Source organism: Nerophis ophidion, linkage group LG08 (assembly GCF_033978795.1).
Source record: "Nerophis ophidion isolate RoL-2023_Sa linkage group LG08, RoL_Noph_v1.0, whole genome shotgun sequence".
Classification (NCBI taxonomy): Eukaryota; Metazoa; Chordata; class Actinopteri; order Syngnathiformes; family Syngnathidae; genus Nerophis; species Nerophis ophidion.
Genome location: NC_084618.1, coordinates 46,797,696 through 46,820,866, shown reverse-complemented (window position 1 = coordinate 46,820,866; position 23,171 = coordinate 46,797,696). Strand labels below are relative to the sequence as shown.

Below are 23,171 nucleotides of genomic sequence, written 5' to 3'. Positions count from 1 at the left end.
CAGTGAGAGCGGCACCGGGGGCAAAGGGTGAAGTGTCCTGCCCAAGGACACAACAGCAGCGACTTTGATGTCAATAGGTGGGAAGTGAACCCGCAACCCTCTGGTTTCTGGCACGGCCGCTCTACCCACTACGCCATGCCGCCCCAATAAGAAGGGATTAGACAGATAGACAAAAACAACAACAGCAAACACAACAATAACAAGAACAACAACAATAGAACAACACCACCACATACGATATGTACAAATATGATCGTAAAAGTGATAGCAAAGAAACAATTAGTGAAATAAATAATAATATAGAAATGACAATGAGCATTTTTACACCACAACTGGAGCAATACAAATACCAATGGAAAAAGCGCTATTGATCATGAACAATACCAATAGTTTACCTCTAGTATCAACAATACAGTTGTTCAAATGCAACAATACGTATACATAATGATAACTAGAAAGATTAAAAAAAAAAAAAAAGGAATACCGAAAGTCCGAGGGGAAGAGAGAGAGGCAACCTATATTGATCTTGTAGATTGTTATAATAACAATGGGTTAAGCTTTGTCGGTATGCCATGTGTTACCCAGTTTACCCTAGGGCAACAACGTTGATATATGTTTGATGAAACGTGATTATGTGCATGAGTGTATGTATGTATATGTACTTGTATATGAACAGAATGTGTATATGAATGTTTGTACAGTAAATGTATATGTACAGTATATGTATGTTGTTTGTATAGTTTATGTAGAGCTTCAGTCGTTCATATATATATATATATATATATATATATATATATATATATATATATATATATATATATATATATATATACTGGACAGCGTGGCGGGAGAGTGGCCGTGCGCAACCCGAGGGTCCTTGGTTCAATCCCTACCTAGTACCAACCTCGTCATGTCAGTTGTGTCGTTGAGCAAGACACTTCACCCTTGTTTCTGATGGGTGCTGGTTAGCGCCTTGCATGGCAGCTCCCTCCATCAGTGTGTGAATGTGTGTGAATGGGTAAATGTGGAAGTAGTGTCAAAGCGCTTTGAGTACCTTGAAGGCAGAAAAGCGCTATACAAGTACAACCAATTTATCTATTTATTCATCATTTATATTAGGGTTGTCCCGATACTAGTATTTTGGTACCGGTACCAAAATGTTTTTTGATACTTGTCTAAATAAAGGGGACCACAAAAAAATGGCGTTATTGGCTTTATTTTAACAAAAACTCTTACGGTAAATTAAACGTATGATTTTTATTGCAATCGAAGAACAATTTAGTCTTAAACAAAAAAGTAAACATACTGGACAACTTGTCTTTTAGTAGTAAGTAAACAAACAAAGGCTACAAATTTGTCTGCTGATGTATGTACTAACAAATTTTATAATTTTTCATTCTATTATCTTGTCAAAATTACAAAGTTTTTATAAAGGACAAGCTATAAAAAAGTATTATTAACCTACTTGTTCATTTACTGTTAATACCTGCTTACTCCTTGTTTTAGCATGCTCTGTCTACACTTCTGTTAAAATGTAATAATCACCTATTCTTCTGTTATTTGGATACTTTCCATTAGTTTTGGATGAAACCACAAATTTAACTATCAGTCCATGTGCTGCTGGGATAGGCTACAGCACCCCTGCGACTCCATAAAGGACAAGTGGTAGAAAATGGATGGATGGATCCGCTACCAAGTATGATACAGGATCATACATTGGTCATATTCAAAGTCTTCATGTGTCCAGGGACATATTTACTGAGTTTATAAGCATAATAGGAATTTTAAGAAAAGGAAAAAAAGATTTTGTGACTTGGTATCATTACAGTGGATGTCATGTGTAGATCCACCCATGGCATTTGTTTACATTCAGGCTCGCTTGCCTTTGTTAGCGGTGACGCGGGTGAGCTGTTGTATCCTCCTATGGTGTGTAGTGAAACAGGTTTAGCTATTCCTCGTCCTGCAGGGATGATACTTGCAAGAAACTCACTTTATTAGTCGCCATGGAGGCGAGAATTAGAAGTAGCTAAAACAATGCTGACTGCGGACGGATGTTCGCTGCTAGCTCACGAGCCATGTCTTAAAGCACCTCTTCCTGAGGGCTTTACAGTGTTACAACTTCACCTTTATCATAATTTTTTAGGCCAAAATGCGTCCATTCTCCCTTTTCTGTCTCCACACTGTGTCTGCTTGTATGTACTCCGTGATTGTGTGCTGCCGAACACGCTCTTTTGCTTGTAAACCGCACGTATAGTCGGCACGCCGTGATGCCCGTTTGAGTTTTGATTAATTGTGATTAATCACAGTAAATTACTGCATCATTGCGTAATTTAAATGTACTTAAAAAGAGCCCAATATTTTGACACAAATGCAATCTTACTGTCAGAATGTCATAAACAAACTTAAATGAATGATATGTATTTGCTCCAAATTTAGTGACAAGTTTTATCCAATGTTCCGTATTGGTGTATTTTGAATTGAAATTTACCAGACAGCACACTAATCAGTCTCCTCACTCATCTTTGCACTGACATATGCATTGACAACCCGCGCCGCCTTTCAGGTAACCATCCGCATTTAAGGTAAACCAAAAAATTGTGTGATGCGCATTTTTTCATTAATAATGTGATATTTAGTTGTGATTAATAGTAATCGGATGCATTAATGCTTTAACTTTGACAGCCCTAAATTATTCCACGCTGGAAAATGGTTCAAATAAATCATTAAAAACCCACAATAATATGACATCCATACTTGGCCTAAGTGTATGTAAACTTCTAACCCCAGCAGTAAAGATACAATTATCCTTTTCGTTGCCATACTCTATTGGTGTGTACATTTATTTTGATATTAATATCTGAGCTCTCATTATTCTGAAATACCTTTCTTTGCACTTTATGCTTAGAAGCAGCATGATGAATAACTATGACTTACCTGGTGTATTTTAAATTTATACTGAATTTACAGTGGTGGACTTGTCTTTTCTTAAATCACACTTAAAGTCCAAAAGAAAACTCTCTAATTTTATAAATGTACTGTAAAATGCTGCTTTCAAAGACCTAACCACGTTAAGGTGCTACGGCTATTCACTGTTCATGCAAAAATATGAGTTTAATTACATGAATTGTGTATTGGATACCATACATCCTTCAATTGATATTGTAGTTGTTGTATTTGTTGACAGTTGACACAATATTCTCATCTGTGTATTGCTCTCCTGTGTGCTGTCCGCTTTTGTTTTTCTATATTACCTGACTTTCTTTGCTTTGTGTGTCTGTTTTCTGAATATTTATCGTGTCAATTTGCATATGTCCATGTTCTTTGTGTACTTGGGATTACTTGTTCGTCTGCATGTGTCTTTCTGTATTCGTGTTCGTGTGTATACTTTATGTCTATGTGTGGGTTTCTTCCCTATGGGCCAGGTGAGAAGGTCATGCAGGATGATGAGTTCACCTGTGACCTTTTCCGCTTCCTTCAGCTACTCTGTGAAGGACACAACTCAGGTATGTCTGTGAATTTGCTGTTTGCCAGCTGACAACTATCTTATTAAAGTGCACATGTATATATCCCGTTACAGACTTCCAGGACTACTTAAGGACTCAAACAGGGAACAATACAACTGTCAACATAATCATCTCCACTGTCGACTACCTTTTAAGAGTCCAGGTTATCTTCATCTCTTTATTCTCTTGCCATCTTTTCCTCTTTAAAAAAAAAAAGTTTTTAGCATGGCATTATAATTAGATTATAAATATCATACAGTACTGATTGAATACAACAGAATGCTTATGTAATTCAGATTTCACATGAGCTGCAAACCAGAGAGTGTGGGTGTGTATATTTGTTATCTGTCTATCATTCTATAGAGTATACACAGCAACTATATCCAACAATTACACTGTTTTTTGGAGTTGGTGTGACAACACAACTAGATTGTGTTACTGTAATGCTACACAATTTTATTGATGCTTCTACAGCAAAATGTTGTTATCCTACCACTCTACTATTTTTAGTGCTATGATAAGAATGAAAGGATCATCTTGAATGATCTGGACAAATTGCCAGATACTACGAGTGCAACTGGAAAACAATTGATTGGTATCACGTCAGGCAGTGTCAGTGTTGTGGTTCGACGTGCAAAGTGATTTCCATTCACCTGACTCCCAAACAAAACTCCCATGCAAGAAATGATAAAAGTTAGCGATGTAAAGGTATCAAAATCTCACGGTACGATGTTATCATGGTGTTACGGCCGCAGTACATTATTACTGTGGTATATATTCCCCCCCAAAAAATCACGTAAAAATGCCATTATGTGTAAAGTTAAGTGTCAGGAATGTTTAGGATAAACACAGTTTCTGTAATTGAACATAAACATAATGTTCAAATGTTTTAATCCTATTTATTACTACAAACATGTGTACATACAAGTATAAAACAATTAGACCCAGCTGCAAAAAAATATTTGAGGTGGAGGATTAAAAAATGTTCAGTGGGGACCGTGCAAAAAAGGGATTCCCGCAGTGTGAGCTTGTGAAATCTGCATTGATGGAGCTTTGTCTGTCCACAACTGATTACTATGTGTAGGACAAACACTTATATTTTTGGTTATTTTAATGATTTGTGTTTGAAATTATTTAAGCCTTTATCGTGTCCTAAAAATGAAAGAGTTGGCCATATTTATTTATTAATAAGATTGTAAAGGAATGTTGTAGATTTGATGTTAATGTGCTGAAATATTTTTCTTGTTTGGAAACTAACATACAACAGTAACTGTTCTCTGTTCATGCACATAATAAATATGAATTCCTTGGCCAAGAATATGGCCGTTCCCTGGTCGCCCGCCTCGCCTGCTGCGGTCTACTTGTCGCCGCTATCTGACTCTTTCCCACTGTTTGCGAGGACATATGGCCAGGCAACCCACTGCCTTGTCCTCCCTCCACCCTCCCGTGACTCTGAACCCCCCCCCCCCCCCCTCCGTTTTCTATCGGTTTTGTTGGGGGAGGTGGGGGGGTGTTCTCCAGTGTTTTTTGTTAGTTCCTGTCCTGTGCTTTTATTTTGGTGGCGCTTCCAGCTTTGTTAGTATTTTCCCGTGGCTGTCTCACTTTTGTCACAGATCATTTCCCCTCACCTGTTTTCGATTTGCTATCAGTTATATTTAAGTTGAGTGTGATCCACCATTCTTGGTCGGGACATTGTTTGTTTGTGGATGTTTTCGATTCCTTATTTGTTGAATACGAGAGACAATTTTTTCGATGCTTAATACATTTACACACGTATGTGTGGATCCCCTCTCTTCCAAATTTTCTGTAAGTGCGGTCAGAGCACTTCCCTGTTGCTCTCGCTTTTTGTTCATTTATTGATAAATACCCCTTTTACTTTACGCTTCTACCTCGTTCATCTGCATCCTTAAAATCACAACAACCTCCTGTGTCTCCTATGACGCACCTGGTTGTCATCGCTTGACAACTCCGAACTTGTCCCACCCATCGACAAGACACAACTAAATATGTTTGGATCACGTTTCTGTCAACCTTTTTGGCACTTTTAAACTTAACTGAATTGTCAGTTAATTGTGTTATCGTCTCAGTCAACGTGCCTTTATTTTGATTAAATATCGTCCTACTTTTTCCTGCTCCGATCAAATAAATACCCTACAGCCCAGGGCAGGCATGGCTAAACGTTCACGTTAGCATTTTTCAACTTTTAACTTCAGAAAAACATTTTCCTCTGTAGTGGACATCTTTTTATATTAGTTTGGAAAATGCTTATTCTCAGAAAAGTTAACCGACAATTTACCGCTTGTTAATGTAAAAACCTCACAAATTGATGCTTGGCCTCCAATATATTTTCCGGGTGACGGTTTATTAAGTAGCTTCTCATATTACTTGTGTTCCTCACAGTGCAGTGTCACCAAACTGTTGTATTTGTCCGCGCTGCTGCCGGCGCATTTCCTACTTAAAACATGGATAACAAATCCATTTATACCACAAGTTGGTTCAATGTTACTGAAAAAAAATGTTGGTCAAAACATCACAAGTTTTTATCGGCTTTATGTGTTGTCTTGGAAACGCTCCAGACGAAAGCGCCAACTTTGCCTTGCAGTATACGCAGACCAAAGAGGTTGTGTTTTCAATAGGGTTTGTTTGTTTGTTCATAAATTTTATAAATACATTTGAATGGAAATTTCCGAAAATGTCTGAAAAAAACAATCCTTTCTCTCCCCTTTACAACCTCCCACGCACAGGATTTGGGGAGATTTAGTTTACTTTTCAGACCGGCCAATTCAAAAGTAGTAGAAAAAAACTACACTGACCAAGTTTTCATTATATAGCGTCACACACGTCACGGCTTTTTTGTGATGATTTTGATGCCGCAATACTGCGGTATTTACAATATTGTTATATCCTTAATAAGAGTGCTCCACCCAAAACAGGGTACAGAAGAGTCTGCAACAATACAACGAAACAGTACAGGGAAGCACAGCAAAATAAAATACATAAAGGCGGGTGGAACGTGACAGCAGAATTAAAACCCTACTGTACATACAGTATATTCAGTATGCTTCTGTAATTAAACTTTGGTTTACAATTAGCTCTAATTCACACTGGACTAAGGTTAAAAAATAAAGTACACCTACTGTACCTAAATGTTTTATGAATAGTTGCTGAAGGTTCCAGAGCAGTGGTTACAAACTCACTGGCCCATAATATGTGGTCCTGTATTTGACCTCATAGTATATTGTAATTGAGGCGTTAATAGTTTAATATATTATGATCTTAAATTCAACTAAAGACAGAAAGCAACAAGAGTTGCAAGGAAAGAAGATGAACCAGGGTTTGGTCCACCAGCTGATTATGAAAAACTAGGACTAGCACATAGGTCAGATAACAGCACAACTGAAGTTCATATCATGGAGGTGATTCCTGATAGTAACTCATGTCCATGTTACACCTTCATTGCCATTGTGACTGTTGAAGCCTTCTGCTTTTTTTGTAATGACACCAAATCATTATATTTGTTGTATATTTTTGTTTTGTCTTTATTTCTTCTGCCGCTTACATTCCTCCTCCTGTTTTTAGGAGTCTATTAGTGACTTCTACTGGTACTACTCTGGGAAAGATGTCATTGATGAACAAGGGCAGAGGAACTTCTCAAAAGCAATTAATGTGGCCAAGCAGGTTTTCAACACACTAACTGAGTATATCCAGGTAAAGCATTAAAATGACATGTATGAAACATTTTGAAATATCAATTTATACATTCAGTAATCTCCATTACATTGGCAGCTTTTTATTTACCCACATATTCTTTTATATCTAAATTGAAGCACAATTGTCATTTGTCATTTCAGTCCAACTTGTAATAAAATGTAAAATAAGTCTGATCTTTTACTTAGTTAAATTTTTCCATTCTTATTGATAATGTTTCAGGGTCCATGTACCGGTAATCAGCAGAGTTTGGCACACAGTCGCCTGTGGGATGCAGTGGTTGGGTTTCTTCATGTCTTTGCACATATGCAGATGAAATTGTCTCAGGTAAGTTTAATAAAAAAAATATTTAAATAAAACAATGATTTAATAATATGCAACATAATGATTGTATTTTGACAATGTGATTTTTGCTCACCATATTTTTATTTTTAAATGTTTTATATTATTGTATATTAATTACTTATATTTTTAATTTTTATTATCTTTGTTTATTGATTGATAGCCAGGTACAGGTTTAAGCTACCAAATATGTTTCTTTGCTTGCTCTTTTCCACTACATAGTATATTATTTATTTATCTGGAATTGAATCATATACAATTTATGTATGATTTGTAGTTAATTTAATTGTATTTATTTTATATATATCTGTCCTGTCCAGCCGCTCAGGCAAATTATATTGTTAACGTAGATGGATGTATGTGCTGTACAGGTTTACTTTACGAAAGAAATTTGTGGGATACTTCTATTGTTGCCCTATTTGTATTTCCCTTTATTAAATATTTGGATATATTTAGTTTTAGTGACAGCCGGACCTGAGCAGAAAGGGATAGAAAGACAAAAAGAGGTAAATTGTGAGGACAAGACAGAGAGAGAAAAACAAAAACAACAACCTAACTACATCAGCAAATACAATATATACAAATATGATATCAGTAATTAAAAAGAAAAACAAATTAGTAGATAGTAATAACACAGTATTATCAATGAATATTATTTCACTACAATATAAACAATGATAATAACAATAGAAATAACAATATTGATAATGAAAACAAATACGTTTATTATCACCATCATGATTGCTTTAAATGCAACAATACATGAATGCAATTAATATTTGGGTTACAAAAGAAAGGAGACAAAGGGGGCAGAGAAGAGGAGCATACTTCAGTATATAAACCCTTTACATTGTAATTGTAAAAGTAGTTTAAGGTGTCGCAGTTTGCCCTGTTTTATATGGGTGTGTTTTTGTATGAGTGTGATCGTGTACACATGTCTGTATACATATGTTTGCTGATGCATGTTTGTATGCATGAGTGTGTATATGTAAATGTCCTTGTGTATGTATGTATGTTTGAACAGTGAATTTGTGTGTGAATGTATGTATAGTGTGTGTGTATGTATGGACGTATATGTTTTTATGTATGTATTTGCATGCATATGTACAGTACAGAATTTACAGTATGTGCATATATTCATATGCATACTGTATGTATGTATATATAATACAGTAGGGCTGTCTTCGACTAAAGATTGTCATCGCCGAATGTCATTCGTTAGATTTTGCCCATTGTCGATGAACAGTCGACTCTATGGCCTTGTTTTTTAAGACAAATAAACGGACAGTGATGATATGTCGTAGCGTGTACTGACTGATGACCAGGTGTCAGTAATGTCACATGGTTGTGCTCTACCACTATATTCCAAAGTTAAATAAATATACTTATTAAGGAATACAGTTGTTTATTAAAGTGCACAAAACAAATATGTAAATTGCCACCTCGAACCACAGTTTGAGAGCACCTCAGCTCTGGCACAGTGCCAAGAAGACATCAAATGGAGAAAGTAAAAGTCGTAACAAAGTTTCCGTATGTGAAACAGCAGAAGGATCATTACTTTTGCAAAACCTACATTTCAGAGGTGAGGCACATTGTCCAATTTCTGGCAACGTTGGGATTACTGACAGCCAGAGACGCTCAATGGCACGGCATGCATTGTGTCTGCAAGCAGTGTGTCCCGATCATCCTCAGTCACTTTTGGAATGTAAAAACATCCTACCAACACTATCACTAAAAAATCATTGTGTGCTGACAAATGCATTTGTATATAATACATAATGGGGGAGGCCAAAACACGACCAGGTATTTTTTGACACGTGATGTCACACCAGGAAGCAGCTCCTGCTCTGAGAAGGGGAAAAGATGTATCGTTTTCTACCTAAAAAACAAGTTGTCTGCACACAATAATCTTTGTTTAATATTTTAAGAAGACACATCTACTGTTCTCGCCTCCCTCCCACAAAGGAAGTTAAGGTCAGTTTATCATTTGGCGATTTGACGGCAAGGTTGATAGTTGAATCAAACTTCTCTGAATCGAATTGTTGACTATTTGAAGACAGCCCTAATAGTAACTATTTAAAAACATTAAAATTGGTTCATATTTCTTTCTTTCAGGACTCCAGTCAGATTGAGTTACTTAAGGAACTGATGGATCTTCAGAAAGACATGGTGGTCATGTTGCTTTCTATGCTGGAGGGTATGTTGATCATCTGGTGTATTCTTGAATAGGGGTAATACGAAATATTAACATCGTTATGCATGGTCGCGTTATCTCTTTCATGCTTAAAGGCGAACTGCACTTTAATGGGAATTTTGCTTATTGTGAACAAAAATTATGAGTGACAAGAACAGATGTCTTAATTATTTTTTTCCATTTTAAATATGATAAAAAACGCTTAGAAGATGCGGCAAATGGGAGTCACCGTTCTCGCCTTAAAAGCCCTCGAAAACAACTTCAAAACCCTCCATCAACGTTCATATACACCCTGCAAATATATATACATATATATATATATATATATATATATATATATATATATATATATATATATATATATATATATATATATTGGTGTGTGTGTGTGTGTGTGTGTGTGTAGGTGTGGGAAAAATCACAAGACTACTTCATCTCTACAGAACTGTTTCATGAGGGGTTCCCTCAATCATCAGGAGATTTCTGATGATTGAGGGAACCCCTCATGAAACAGTTCTGTAGAGATGAAGTAGTCTTGTGATTTTTCCCACACCTGCATATTGCGCTCTACCACGGTATCGAGCACTATTCTCTGGATAATCCAATCAAGACATACATATATATATATATATATATATATTGTATATATATATTGCAGATGATGTGGTCCTGATGGCTTCATCTGGCCGGGATCTTCAGCTCTCACTGGATCGGTTCGCAGCCGAGTGTGAAGCAACCGGAATGAGAATCAGCACCTCCAAGTCCGAGTCCATTGTTCTCGCCCGGAAAAGGGTGGAGTGCCATCTCCAGGTTGGGGAGGAGGGAAGAGTGGATCGTGAGATCGACAGGCGGATCGGTGCGGCGTTTTCAGTAATACGGACGTTGTACCGATCCGTTGTGGTGAAGAAGGAGCTGAGCCGGAAAGCAAAGCCATCAATTTACCGGTCGATCTACGTTCCCATCCTCACCTATGGTCATGAGCTTTGGGTCATAACCGAAAAGATAAGATAACGGGTACAAGCAGCCGAAATGAGTTTCCTCCGCCGGGTTGTGGGTCTCTCCCTTAGAGATAGGGTGAGAAGCTCTGCTATCCGGGAGGAGCTCAAAGTAAAGCTGCTGCTCCTCCACATCGAGAGGAGCCAGATGAGGTGGCTCGGGCATCTGGTCAGGATGCCACCCGAACGCCTCCCTAGGAGGGACCCAGGACACGTTGGGAAGACTATTTCTCCCGGCTGGCCTGGGAACGCCTCGGGATCCCCCGGGAAGAGCTAGACGAAGTGGCAGGGGAGATGGAAGTCTGGGCTTCCCTGCTTAGGCTGCTGCCCCCGTGACCCGACCTCGGATAAGCAGAAGAAGATGGATGGAGATATATATATATATATATATATATATATATATATATATATATATACATATATACAAACCCCGTTTCCATATGAGTTGGGAAATTGTGTAAGATGTAAATATAAACGGAATACAATGATTTATAAATCATTTTCAACCCATATTCAGTTGAATGCACTACAAAGACAACATATGTGATGTTCAAACTGATAAACATTTTTTTTGTGCAAATAATAATTAACTTTAGAATTTGATGCCGGCAACATGTGACAAAGAAGTTGGGAAAGGTGGCAATAAATACTGAGAAAGTTGAGAAATTCTCATCAAACACTTATTTGGAACATCCCACAGGTGAATAGGCTAATTTGGAACAGGTGGGTGCCATGATTGGGTATAAAAGCAGCTTCCATGAAATGCTAAGTCATTCACAATCAAGGATGGGGTGAGGGTCACCACTTTGTAAGCAAATTGTCGAACAGTTTTAGAACAACATTTCTCAACGAGCTATTGCAAGGAATTTAGGGATTTTACCATCTACGGTCCGTAATATCATCAAATGATTCAGAGAATCTGGAAAAATCATTGCACGTAAGCGATGATATTACGGACCGTTGATCCCGCAGGCGGTACTGCATCAAAAACTGACATCAGTGTGTAAAGGATATCACCACATGGGCTCAGGAACACTTCATAAAACAACTGTCAGTAACTACGGTTGGTAGCTACATCTGTAAGTGCAAGTTAAAACTCTACTATGCAAAGCAAAACCCATTTTTCAACAACACCAAGGAATGCTGCTGGCTTTGCTGGGCCCGAGCTCATCTAAGATGGACTGATGCAAAGTGGAAAGGTGTTCTATGGTCTGACGAGTCCACATTTCAAATTATGTTTGGAAACTGTGGACGTGGTGTCCTCCGGAACAAAGAGGAAAATAACCATCCAGATTGTTATAGGCGTGAAGTCCAAAAGGCAGCATCTGTGATGGTATGGGGGTGTATTAGTTCCCAAGGCATGGGTAACTTACACATCTGTGAAGGCACCATTAATGTTAAATGGTCCATACAGGTTTTGGAGCAAAATATGTTTGTCATCCAAGCAATGTTATCATGGACGCCCCTGCCTATTTCAACAAGACATTGCCAAGCCACGTGTTACAACAGCGTGGTTTCATAGTGAAAGAGTGCGGGTACTCTCCTGGCCCCCTGACCTGTCTCCCATCGAAAATGTGTGGCGCATTGTGAAGCGTAAAATACGACAGCGGAGACCCCAGACTGTTCAACGACTAAAGCTGTACATAAAACAAGAATGGGAAGTAATTCCTCTTTCAAAGCTTCAACAATTAGTTTTCCCAGTTCCCAAACGTTTATTGAGTGTTGTTAAAAGAAAAGGTGATGTAACACAGCGGTGAACATGCCCTTTCCTAACTACTTTGGCACTTGTTGCAGCCATGAAATTCTACGTTAATTATTATTTGCAAAAAAAAATTACGTTTATGAATTTGAACATCAAATATGTTGTCTTTGTAGTGCATTCAACTAAATATGGGTTGAAAAGGATTTGTTGCAAATCATTGTATTCCGTTTATATTTACATCTAACACAATTTCCCAACTAATATGGAAACAGGGTTTGTATATATATATATATATATATATATATATATATATGTGTGTGTATATATATATTTATATATGTATATATATATATATATATATGTATATATGTATGTATATATATGTGCAGTTCCCTTTTAAGTAGTGATGCACAAGCATGAAGTTGATCAATTATGAAAGCGAAGGACAGGGAAGAACTTTTGATCACACTTTTTAATATCATGTAGCTCTCATATTATGTTCAATAAATACAGTGCAGAAAAAAATTACACACGACACCCCCAAAATCACAAAATAATAATTTAATTTTTATTTTTTTTCGTCACAACTTATTGTTCTGTATTTTGGATGTGTGTGACATACATTAAAGTCACATTTTCCTTAACGTGTTGGGGAATATTGACTGTCAAGTGCTCTATTGTACATTGCAAGAGTCCTTATTTCTTAAATGGTGTGACAAATTAGTATTCATTTGTGCTCATTCTATGACAATATAAAATACTGCCGTTTTCTTTGATTTTGATACAGTTAACATTAAGACATTGCTCATACTTCAACAACATTAAACCTGCAAATGGTATCTTAAATTATGTAGTTGTAACAACGACAATGACGTGTTGCGTGTATCATGATCACTTACTCGATGGACATTTGTCGGTTTGGTCAAGCTGGCAGTAGAAGTTTTTTTCCAGTTTATTTTGGGTGAGCACACCATTTATGTCAGCGTAGTTTGGCTCCAAGTTCCACATTTGCAGCGTCACGTCACGCTGACCTCACTCTCTCGGTTTTCGTTTGCTACGACTCATAATGATTGTGGAAAATAGGCAAAATTCCCCCCCAAAAAATGAAGTTCCCCTTTTAGTAAAACAATATTTATCAGACTAAAGTTGGATGAATTTCAATTGAACTCTTCAAAAGCTGTTTTATGTTCACAGGGAATGTGGTCAACGGCACCATTGGAAAGCAGATGGTCGACATGCTTGTGGAATCGTCAAACAATGTAGAGATGATTTTGAAGTTCTTTGACATGTTCCTCAAATTGAAAAACCTCACCTCCTCAGATGCCTTCAAAGAGTATGACCCTGATGGAAAAGGCAAGTCTCATCACTGGTTTAATGAAGTAAATGTTAATTTTAACAATTATAAATTGATGAACATATGGAATATTAGGCGTCATCTCCAAGAGGGACTTTCAGAAGGCTATGGAGAGCCATAAGCACTACACAAAGTCTGAGACAGACTTTCTTCTCTGCTGTGCTGAAACTGATGAAAACGAACTCCTCGACTATGGGGAATTTGTGGAACGCTTTCATGAACCAGCCAAGGTAAATTCATTGATGTCAACTGTATATATTATACACTACATACTGTAAGTGAGTACAGCACTGAAGAAATCATACCGGTACATTGATAATGTAAAAAATAACTAAACACAGCCATTAATTAAACGACATATTTGTAGGGGATTGTAAATGTACGTGTACTATATGACCACTTTTATTGTATCAAAGTGTTGTTTCTTTATTGTTGTTTCGAAAAAAGTTATAATCAAATATTTGCATAAATCTGATTTTTTTCATGTACGGTTATGTCACATTTTTAACAGGAAGTTTAATACAAGTTTGTAAATTTGTAAAAACATTAATTTAATGTAGTAATTAGGGCTTTGGCGATATGGCCTTTTATTAATACCGATATATTTTTAGGCCATGTCACGATACACGATGTATATCTTGATATTTTGTCTTAGCCTTGAATTAACACTTGATGCATATAATCACACCAGTATGATGATTCTATGTGTCTACATTAAAACATTCTTTTTTATACTGCCTTAATATATGCTAATTTTAAACTTATGCAGAGATGGAAATCACAACTAAGTCAATTTACCAAAACTGTATTTATTAAACAGTTATTAAGCAGTGGCACAAACATTCATGTAATTTCCAAAACAGAAAGTGCAAGATTGTCAGAGACATTTTAAAAACAAGCTATTATTGCACTTGTGTGCATGATGTCACTAAGATGACATATCAAAACAACACAAAATTAAAGTGCACTTTTTGTACAACACGCCACTACAATAGTTAAAAACAAAGTGCACTTTTGTGCATGATGTCTCACAAGATATTTCAATAACAGTCAAATGAAAATTAGCTGCATAATTGGAAATCCAATAGTGTATGTCCTTCGCCATGTGGTAGGTTACTGCGGACGTTATCTACTTTGTTGTTGATTATTTTTTCATACTGTGTTGATGTGGAAATTGTTGCCTCTGCATTTTGTTGGGTGGCACCAGCCGCAGTTTGCGGAGTTTCATGCACTCTTCATTATCTTGCGGGTGACTTTTCAAATGATGATACAAATTGGCAGTGGTGCTACTTTTTGTCGCAACGCTTTTGCCTCATACTGGACATATTACGGTTGTCTGTTTAACATCTTTCCACATGAAGCCAAACCACCGCCAGACGATGGACCCCCTGCTGTTTTTCTTGGGAATTAATTGTTCTTCCTTCATTTGTTACCAGATTCACACCTTCTCTCTCTTGTATTAGCACTAGCACCGCCCCGCTAACATCACAGCGTATGACGTTGCACGCACGACAGGATGTAACGTATGTAAGAAGGTGCGCTTGTTTAATGTCTCCTTGAGAAGGAGAGACAGAGAGTGAGAAGAGTTTGTAGTGTAATGCCCGCAGCTAAAGCAACTGCGTGAGAACGTATACTGGAATACTCACGATATAGTCATTTTCTATATCGCAGACAAACCCACGATATATCGAATATATTCGATATATCGCCCAGCCCTAGTAGTAATGTATATCCTCCTGACAACCAAGAAATATTTTTTTTTTCAAATTTTTGTGATAGCGCCCCCCGCGACCCCAAAAAGGGAATACGCGGTAGGAAATGGATGGATGGATGGATGCTATTTAGAATTTTTGATTTTTAGATTTTACAGCAAGTCCACATTAGCTAAAGTACTTCAGGAAACATTTTCTCTTCTTTCTGAGGCAAAGGAACATCTTCCAACTGATTCACCGCATGTATGTTTTTCCTTGCAACCTTTGTTTCAGCACTTTTGTGTAGCTGCAGTCTACCATCTCTGGCTGTCCCTGGCCCTATATTTTCTTAACATTTCTTCTGGTTGTGCAATTATCTTTTGAATTGGTCTCTCATACTTTTCTTTGCTCTCCTCACCGTCATTTATTATCTTGCCGGTGTGGTAAGGGTCTCGGTAGTTCAGCAGGTTGTTTGCAAGATGCCGTTTGAAGTCCAGGAACTGTTGTTTTCCGATTGTTAAAAACTATGCTATATCAGACTTGTACAGCTTCCAAGAATTTATGATCAAATCACATCAAAGAAATTAACAATCAGAGAAGAAGTCCATTTCTTGGTCTTATATAAATGCGATAGAAACTTAGCATGCGGTCACAGAGGTCCAATCACCAGACTGCGGAATTTCTCACCTATACATGAATCTTTCTTTCTAAGGCCATCTGGCACATACATTTTCAGGATCTTTCCGATGTGCAGTAGAAGCCATCATCACTGGCTTGTCATCACACAAAAAAATATGTTCACCATTTGCAGTAAAGCTGCTGCTAACCCAATTCCCAATGTGTGTTTAACAAATGTATCTTTCCTTGTTAGTATTCAAAGTCCAGCATCAGACCATCAAATCAAATCACCTTAGGATGCACCACTTTGAGAAAAAACTTATTTGTGATTTTTCTTTACAAAATTGCAATTGAAATTCAATTTGCAATATTTTTATTTTATATATAAAAAAGTGTAGAAATGCAAAAAGAAAAGGGAAGGAAGACATGTTACTTTTAGACTGTTAACTGAAATATTGTTGACTCAAGGTGCCACACATTAGAACAATATGCAATAATTTACTTTATGCAGACTCCGCTTTCGTCTACATCATGCTCTTTAACTGATGAAACTATACAGTGTTTATTATGTAATGACTGCTCCCCTCACTTCCCAGGGGGTGATCAAGGGGATGGGTCAAATGCAGAGGACAAATTTCACCACACCTAGTGTGTGTGTGACAATCATTGGTACTTTAACTTTATTTTTAACTTTATAATATATAATAATAATGCAAGGAACCATTTAAAAGGATATTAATACTGTATTTGTCATTACTGCAGAATTGTTTACCATTTTACTGTAATTGGAAGGTACTGTAAATACCTTTTGTTATCTTTAATAAATAAACACACAAAAATAAAATGAACTCATTTCTGTAAGCAAAAATTTAACTTAAATAAATATTGAACATCTTAAAGAGCTTTTTTTTACCAGTTTGTTTAAATGAGGTTCCTTTGTTGTCCTTTTGTTTATTGCTATCATGTGATTAGAATGGCATTTTTGATCGTTCGTCCATTTTGATGGGCTCATATTGCCCACATGACTTGAATCTTTAAGACCTCTATGGAAAAGCAAAAACCGAGACTCCGATTTCCCTTGCCCGGACGCGGGTCACCTGGGCCCCCCTCTGGAACCAGGCCCGGAGTTGGGGCACGATGACCAGCGCCTCGTGTCCAGGCTTGTCCCCACGTGGCCCGGCCGGGCACAGCACAATGAGGCAACGTGGGTCTCTCCTCCAATGGGCTTACCACTCATGGGAGGGGCCATACAAGACGGGTGCGACGTGAGCTGGGCGGCAGCCGAAGGAAGGCAGGGCACTTGGCGGTGCTATCCTCGGCTACATAAGCTAGCTCTTGGGACGTTGGATGTCACCTCGCTGCGGGGGAAAGAAGTTTGAGCTAGTGTGCGAGGTGGAGAAGTTCCGGGCTGGATATATTCGGACTCACTTCGACGCACAGCAAGGACTCTGGAACCAGTTCTCTCTAGAGGGGCTAGACTCTCTTCCACACTATTTACCGCACTAATTAAAACCCGGATGTCGATTCGATTTTGATTAATCGTGCAGCCCTAAATCTCACATTGCGTGTCCATTGTTTTCTTTGGACTCATATTGAGCTAACGAAACTACAAAAAAAACACTTAAAATGCACACAACTTAGCACTTAGCACAGTAGCTAACAACATCAAACAACACACTATCAATGGTCTCGGTCTAAAAGACAGACTATTTTAAGTATAGGAAAGGAGAAGTTATATTAACTGAAAGAAAAAAGAAAACTCTAACCTAAATTGTGATCTGAAAGGATATTGGCTTCAATGTGGCGGTTTTGCTGACCAACTTGTCGGAGCACATGCCTCATGACACCCGGCTACAGACCTTCCTGGAGCTTGCAGAGAGTGTTTTGAACTACTTCCAACCCTATCTGGGTAGGATTGAGATCATGGGCAGTGCCAAGCGGATTGAGAGAGTCTACTTTGAGATCAGTGAGTCCAGTCGAACACAGTGGGAAAAACCGCAGGTAATGGTGAAGTCATTTTTTAAAAATTATCAACTTCTTTTTTTGGACACATTACTTGCTCGACTGATGTCAAATCTACCGGTAAATTCATTGTTATTATTTTCTTTCTTTCCTTTTTCATCCAACTTTTCCCTAGGTTAAAGAATCCAAGCGCCAGTTCATCTTTGATGTGGTGAATGAAGGAGGCGAGAAGGAAAAGATGGAATTGTTTGTGAATTTCTGTGAAGACACAATCTTTGAAATGCAACTTGCTGCTCAGATGTCAGACATTGGCGAGCGCTTTGCGGTGAAAGAAGATAGTGAGCAAGACAATCCAAATGTAGAAAATCCTGAGATGGGTTTCTTTTCTTTCACCATGATCCGCATGGCACTGATAGCTCTTCAGGGCAATGTCATGCTGCTGATCAAGGTGTGCAATGGTATTCTGCTCTATTTATTTATTAGTTTATTATTGGTGCATTAATTGTGTGCACAATACATTATTTACAAGGAATCGGATTTACATCAGATTTAGCTAAAAGCTAATTTTCAACTGTTGTCCTTAACTTTGGCACTACCTGACATAAAATTTACATGAGAAAATACAATTGGCACAGGTACTAAAAACAATAAAATGATGGCTTTTGATACGACATTTACAGTATATTAACATAAAAAACTGTACAACACAAAACATACAAAAGACACATCTCACAGGAGCCCTCACACATCTACACACCTCTTCCACAATCACCTGTTAATCAAAAGGAGACCTACAGTATACAAATGTTCATTTATAAAATGCATATTCTGGAAAGTATACTGTAAGTCAAAGTGCCTACATTTCATAAAATTCCGAAGATACAGTGCATGAATTACAAAACACCTACATTAAAAAAAATTCAGACCACACCACAATACCCAGCTACGATGTACAGTTTATAGCAGAGGTGCTTAACCTTTTTTGATCTCGGGGCCCAACATTTCAACAACAAAGAACCCTGAGGCACATTTAAATATTAACACTGAAATAGTAATCTTACTCTTTATTTTAATTGTATTCGATAATTACATCTATTCTACTTACATTTTACAACTTTGTCAAATGATGTGAAAGCATGTGTTAATCACACATATTATTTTAAGGCTCAGTACAGTCTCATTTAAATAATAAGTTCAGGGACTCATAAAAACTGATGAAAAATATATTTACATACAATTACGCAGTGCTTAAATAAATACATTATTAAGTAAATCCATAATAAATGATAAAAACATGTTTCCTAATAGACTGTCAATAAAATGAAGGTGCAAATGAAAATACAGCTTTACCATTTTAGTCATAATTTCGCACTTCAGAAAACACTGTCAGTAACTACAGTTTGTCACTACGTCTGTAAGTGCAAGTTAAACCTCTACAATGCAAAGCGAAAGCCATTAATCCACAACACCCAGAAACGCCGCCGGCTTTGCTGGGCCCAAGTTCAACTATAATGTACTGATGCAAAGTGGAAAAATGTTCTGTAGTCTGACGAGTCCAAATTTCAAATTGTTTTTGGAAACTGTGGATGTTGTGTAGTCCAGGACAAAGAGGAAAATAACCATCTGGATTTTTATATGCGCAACGTTCAAAAGCCAGCATCTGTGATAGTATGGGGGTGTATTTGTGCCCAAGGCATGGGTAACTTACACATCTGTGAAGGCACCATTATTGCTGAAAGGTACATACAGGTTTTGGAGCAACATATTTTGCCATCCAAGCAAAGTTAGCAAGGACGCTCCTGCTTATTTGAGCAAGACAATGCCAAGCCATGTGTTACAACAGCGTGGCTTCATTGTAAGACTGCGGGTACTCGACTCGCCTGCCTGCAGCCCAGACCTGTTTCCCATTGAAAATGTGTGGCGCAATATGAAGCGTAAAATACCACAACGGACTGTTAAACAACTTGAGCAGTACCTCAAGCAAGAATGGGAAATAATTCCACCTAAAAGCTTCAAAAGTTGGTCTCCTCAGTTCCCAAATGTTTACTGAGTGTTGTTAAAAGGAAAGGCCATGTAACAAAGTGGTAAAAATGCCCCTGTGCAAACTTTTTTGCAATGCGTTGCTGCCATTAAATTCTAAGTTATCGATTATTTACAAAAAAAAGTTTCTCTGTTTAAATATTAAATATCTTGTATTTGCAGTATATTCAATAGAATATAAGTTGAAAAGGATTTGCAAATCCTTGTATTCTGTTTTTATGTACGATTTACACACTGGTTTTAGGTTTTGTACATGATCAAAGCACTAAACAATAAAAATAATTTTAAACTTTTGGGAAAAGTCAAAAAACAGTAGTATAATCCATAAGGCAACTAAAGTGGTAGAGTAATCGTCTCAAACAACAATGTTGTGGGTACCATCCATGCATGTTATCTGTGAAAAAGATATCAAACCCTTACATTATATGACTCTGAAATTTCTCCACATGTGACCGTGGTATAATAGACGTTATTTTTCAACCACATGTCCATTGGCACAGTTAACTTTAACCACATGCTTCTTATTGACCTCATGTTATATGACTGTAGGTATCAGACAAAATGTATCTATTTTTTCTTTCTCCAATGAGAGACGAAACCATGTTGGTTTATTTGCGAACCTTCGAAATAGACCCACGCAATTGTTTTTGAGAGTGGTGTAGGCCTTTGCCGTTTCTAGAGGGGATGGTCATTGTGCCAAAGTTTGAAAACGCATGCTTTAAACCAAGATGTCAAACTCAAGGACTGGGGGCCAGATATGGCGCGCCATAACTGTGACATGGCAAATATGTTAATTGATAGGTTGGTGTCAGTGTGTGTCATACCTATTGGGCCTAAAGTCAAAGCACTATTGTGATATCAATTAAATTAATTGGCATTTTTTATCTCTTAACTCAGGTGCTGTCCATGAAGAGTTTGAGGAAGCAGATGAAGAAGATAAAGACTATGACAGCCAAAGACTTAGTGAAAACATTGGTTTCTTTCTACTGGTCAGCGCTGCAAGGCTTCCTCTTTATAGTGTATAATGTGGTCCGAGGATTTTACAGAATTTTCTACAGTAGCTTCTTAGGAGCCAATCTAGTTGATGGAGCTAATACCTTAAAGGTACACAGTTAGCATAACTAAAAGCAGCCTATCAGTAGATTAACAAATTCAAATAAAAAACATTTTAACTAAAATGTTGCTTTTCCAGGTGTCCGCGCCACTGGCTAACATGCCTGACCCCACTCAGGACGAAGTCCGGGGCGATGACGAAGACAAAGACAGGAAATCATTTGACAGGACCTCAGTGAAGGAGGACCTGGCAGAGTTAGCTATCAATACCAGCGACACCGAACTGCTTTCAGACATCTTTGGGCTGGATTTACGGCGAGAAGGAGGACAGTACAAAATTACCCCGCACAACCCATACGCCAGTCTGACTGAACTTCTCAACTCTCCGCTTCCTTCACCATCATCCTCAGCTGCCTCTACGGCACCTCCCCCTGGGCTCCAACAAAAGGATCAGGTAGAGATCACGTCAGCTATTTTTATTTTGTATTTTAAAGTCTGGGTTATTTGACAGTGCCAGTGCACAATGAGAAGAATTGGGCATTGGCATGGCGTGACTACAGGAGCCAGTATTAATAATAACAACCCATCCATCCATCTTCTTCCGCTTATCCGAGGTCGGGTCGCGGGGGTAGCAGCCTAAGCAGGGAAGCCCAGACTTCCCTCTCCCCAGCCACTTCGTCCAGCTCTTCCCGGGGGATCCCGAGGCGTTCCCAGGCCAGCCGGGAGACATAGTTCGGGTGGCATCCTGACCAGATGCCCGAGCCACCTCATCTGGCTCCTCTCGATGTGGAGGAGCAGCGGCTTTACTTTGAGTTCCTCCCGGATGGCAGAGCTTCTCACCCTATCTCTAAGGGAAAGCCCCGCCACACGGCAGAGGAAACTCATTTCGGCCGCTTGTACCCGTGATCTTATCCTTTCGGTCATGACCCAAAGCTCATGACCATAGGCGAGGATGGGAACGTAGATCGACCGGCAAATTGAGAGCTTTGCCTTCCGGCTCAGCTCCTTCTTCACCACAACGGATCGGTACAACGTCCGCATTACTGAAGACGCCACACCGATCCGCCTGTCGATCTTACGATCCACTCTTCCCCAACTCGTGAACAAGACTGCTAGGTACTTGAACACCTCCACTTGGGGCAGGGTCTCCTCCCCAACCTGGAGATGGCACTCCACTCTTTTCCGGGAGAGAACCATGGACTCTGATTCGGAGGTGCTGATTCTCATTCCGGCTGCTTCACACTCAGCTGCGAATCCATCCAGTGAGAGCTGAAGATCCCGGCCAGATGAAGCCATCAGGACCACATCTGCAAAAAGCAGAGACCTAATCCCCGGCCACCAAACCGGAACCCCTCAACGCCTCGACTGCGCCTAGAAATTCTGTCCATAAAAGTTATGAACAGAATTGGTGACAAAGAGCAGCCTTGGCGGAGTCCAACCCTCACTGGAAACGTGTCCGACTTACTGCCAGCAATGCGGACCAAGCTCTGACACTGATCGTACAGGGAGCGGACTGCCACAATAAGACAGTCCGATACCCCATACTCTCTGAGCACTCCCCACAGGACTTCCCGAGGGACACGGTCGAATGCCTTCTCCAAGTCCACAAAGCACATTTAGACTGGTTGGGCAAACTCCCATGCACCCTCAAGAACCCTGCCGAGAGTATAGAGCTGGTCCACAGTTCCACGACCAGGACGAAAACCACACTGTTCCTCCGGAATCCGAGGTTCGACTATCCGGCGTAGCCTCCTCTCCACTACACCTGAATAAACCTTACTGGGAAGGCTGAGGAGTGTGATCCCTCGATAGTTGGCACACACCCTCCGGTCCCCCTTCTTAAAGAGAAGGACCACCACCCGGGTCTGCCAATCCAGAGGTAACACCCCCGATGTCCACGCGATGCTGCAGAGTCTTGTCAACCAAGACAGCCCCACAGCACCAGAGCTTTAAGGAACTCTGGGCAGATCTCATCCACCCACCCCTGGGGCCTTGCCACCGAGGAGCTT

The 23,171-nt window shown here is 38.8% G+C and overlaps 1 protein-coding gene and 1 long non-coding RNA gene across 10 annotated transcripts in view; one reads left to right on the top strand and one right to left on the bottom strand.

The window, feature by feature from the left end:
* The window catches only part of ryr2a (ryanodine receptor 2a (cardiac)), a 310,189-nt gene that overhangs the window by 244,735 nt on the left and 42,283 nt on the right, over positions 1-23,171 (top strand). For all 8 annotated transcript variants that reach the window (XM_061908696.1, XM_061908695.1, XM_061908691.1 and 5 more), the window contains 11 exons: positions 3,423-3,503; positions 3,578-3,666; positions 7,083-7,211; positions 7,434-7,538; positions 9,669-9,750; positions 13,639-13,797; positions 13,874-14,028; positions 17,893-18,108; positions 18,245-18,517; positions 21,007-21,213; positions 21,302-21,616. In XM_061908696.1, coding sequence (XP_061764680.1) covers positions 3,423-3,503; positions 3,578-3,666; positions 7,083-7,211; positions 7,434-7,538; positions 9,669-9,750; positions 13,639-13,797; positions 13,874-14,028; positions 17,893-18,108; positions 18,245-18,517; positions 21,007-21,213; positions 21,302-21,616 — 1,811 coding nt within the window. The remainder of the gene's footprint in view (positions 1-3,422; positions 3,504-3,577; positions 3,667-7,082; positions 7,212-7,433; positions 7,539-9,668; positions 9,751-13,638; positions 13,798-13,873; positions 14,029-17,892; positions 18,109-18,244; positions 18,518-21,006; positions 21,214-21,301; positions 21,617-23,171) is intronic.
* LOC133557848 (uncharacterized) overlaps positions 1-23,171 on the bottom strand; it is an 83,192-nt gene that overhangs the window by 47,150 nt on the left and 12,871 nt on the right. The gene's annotated exons all lie outside the window — the stretch shown is intronic.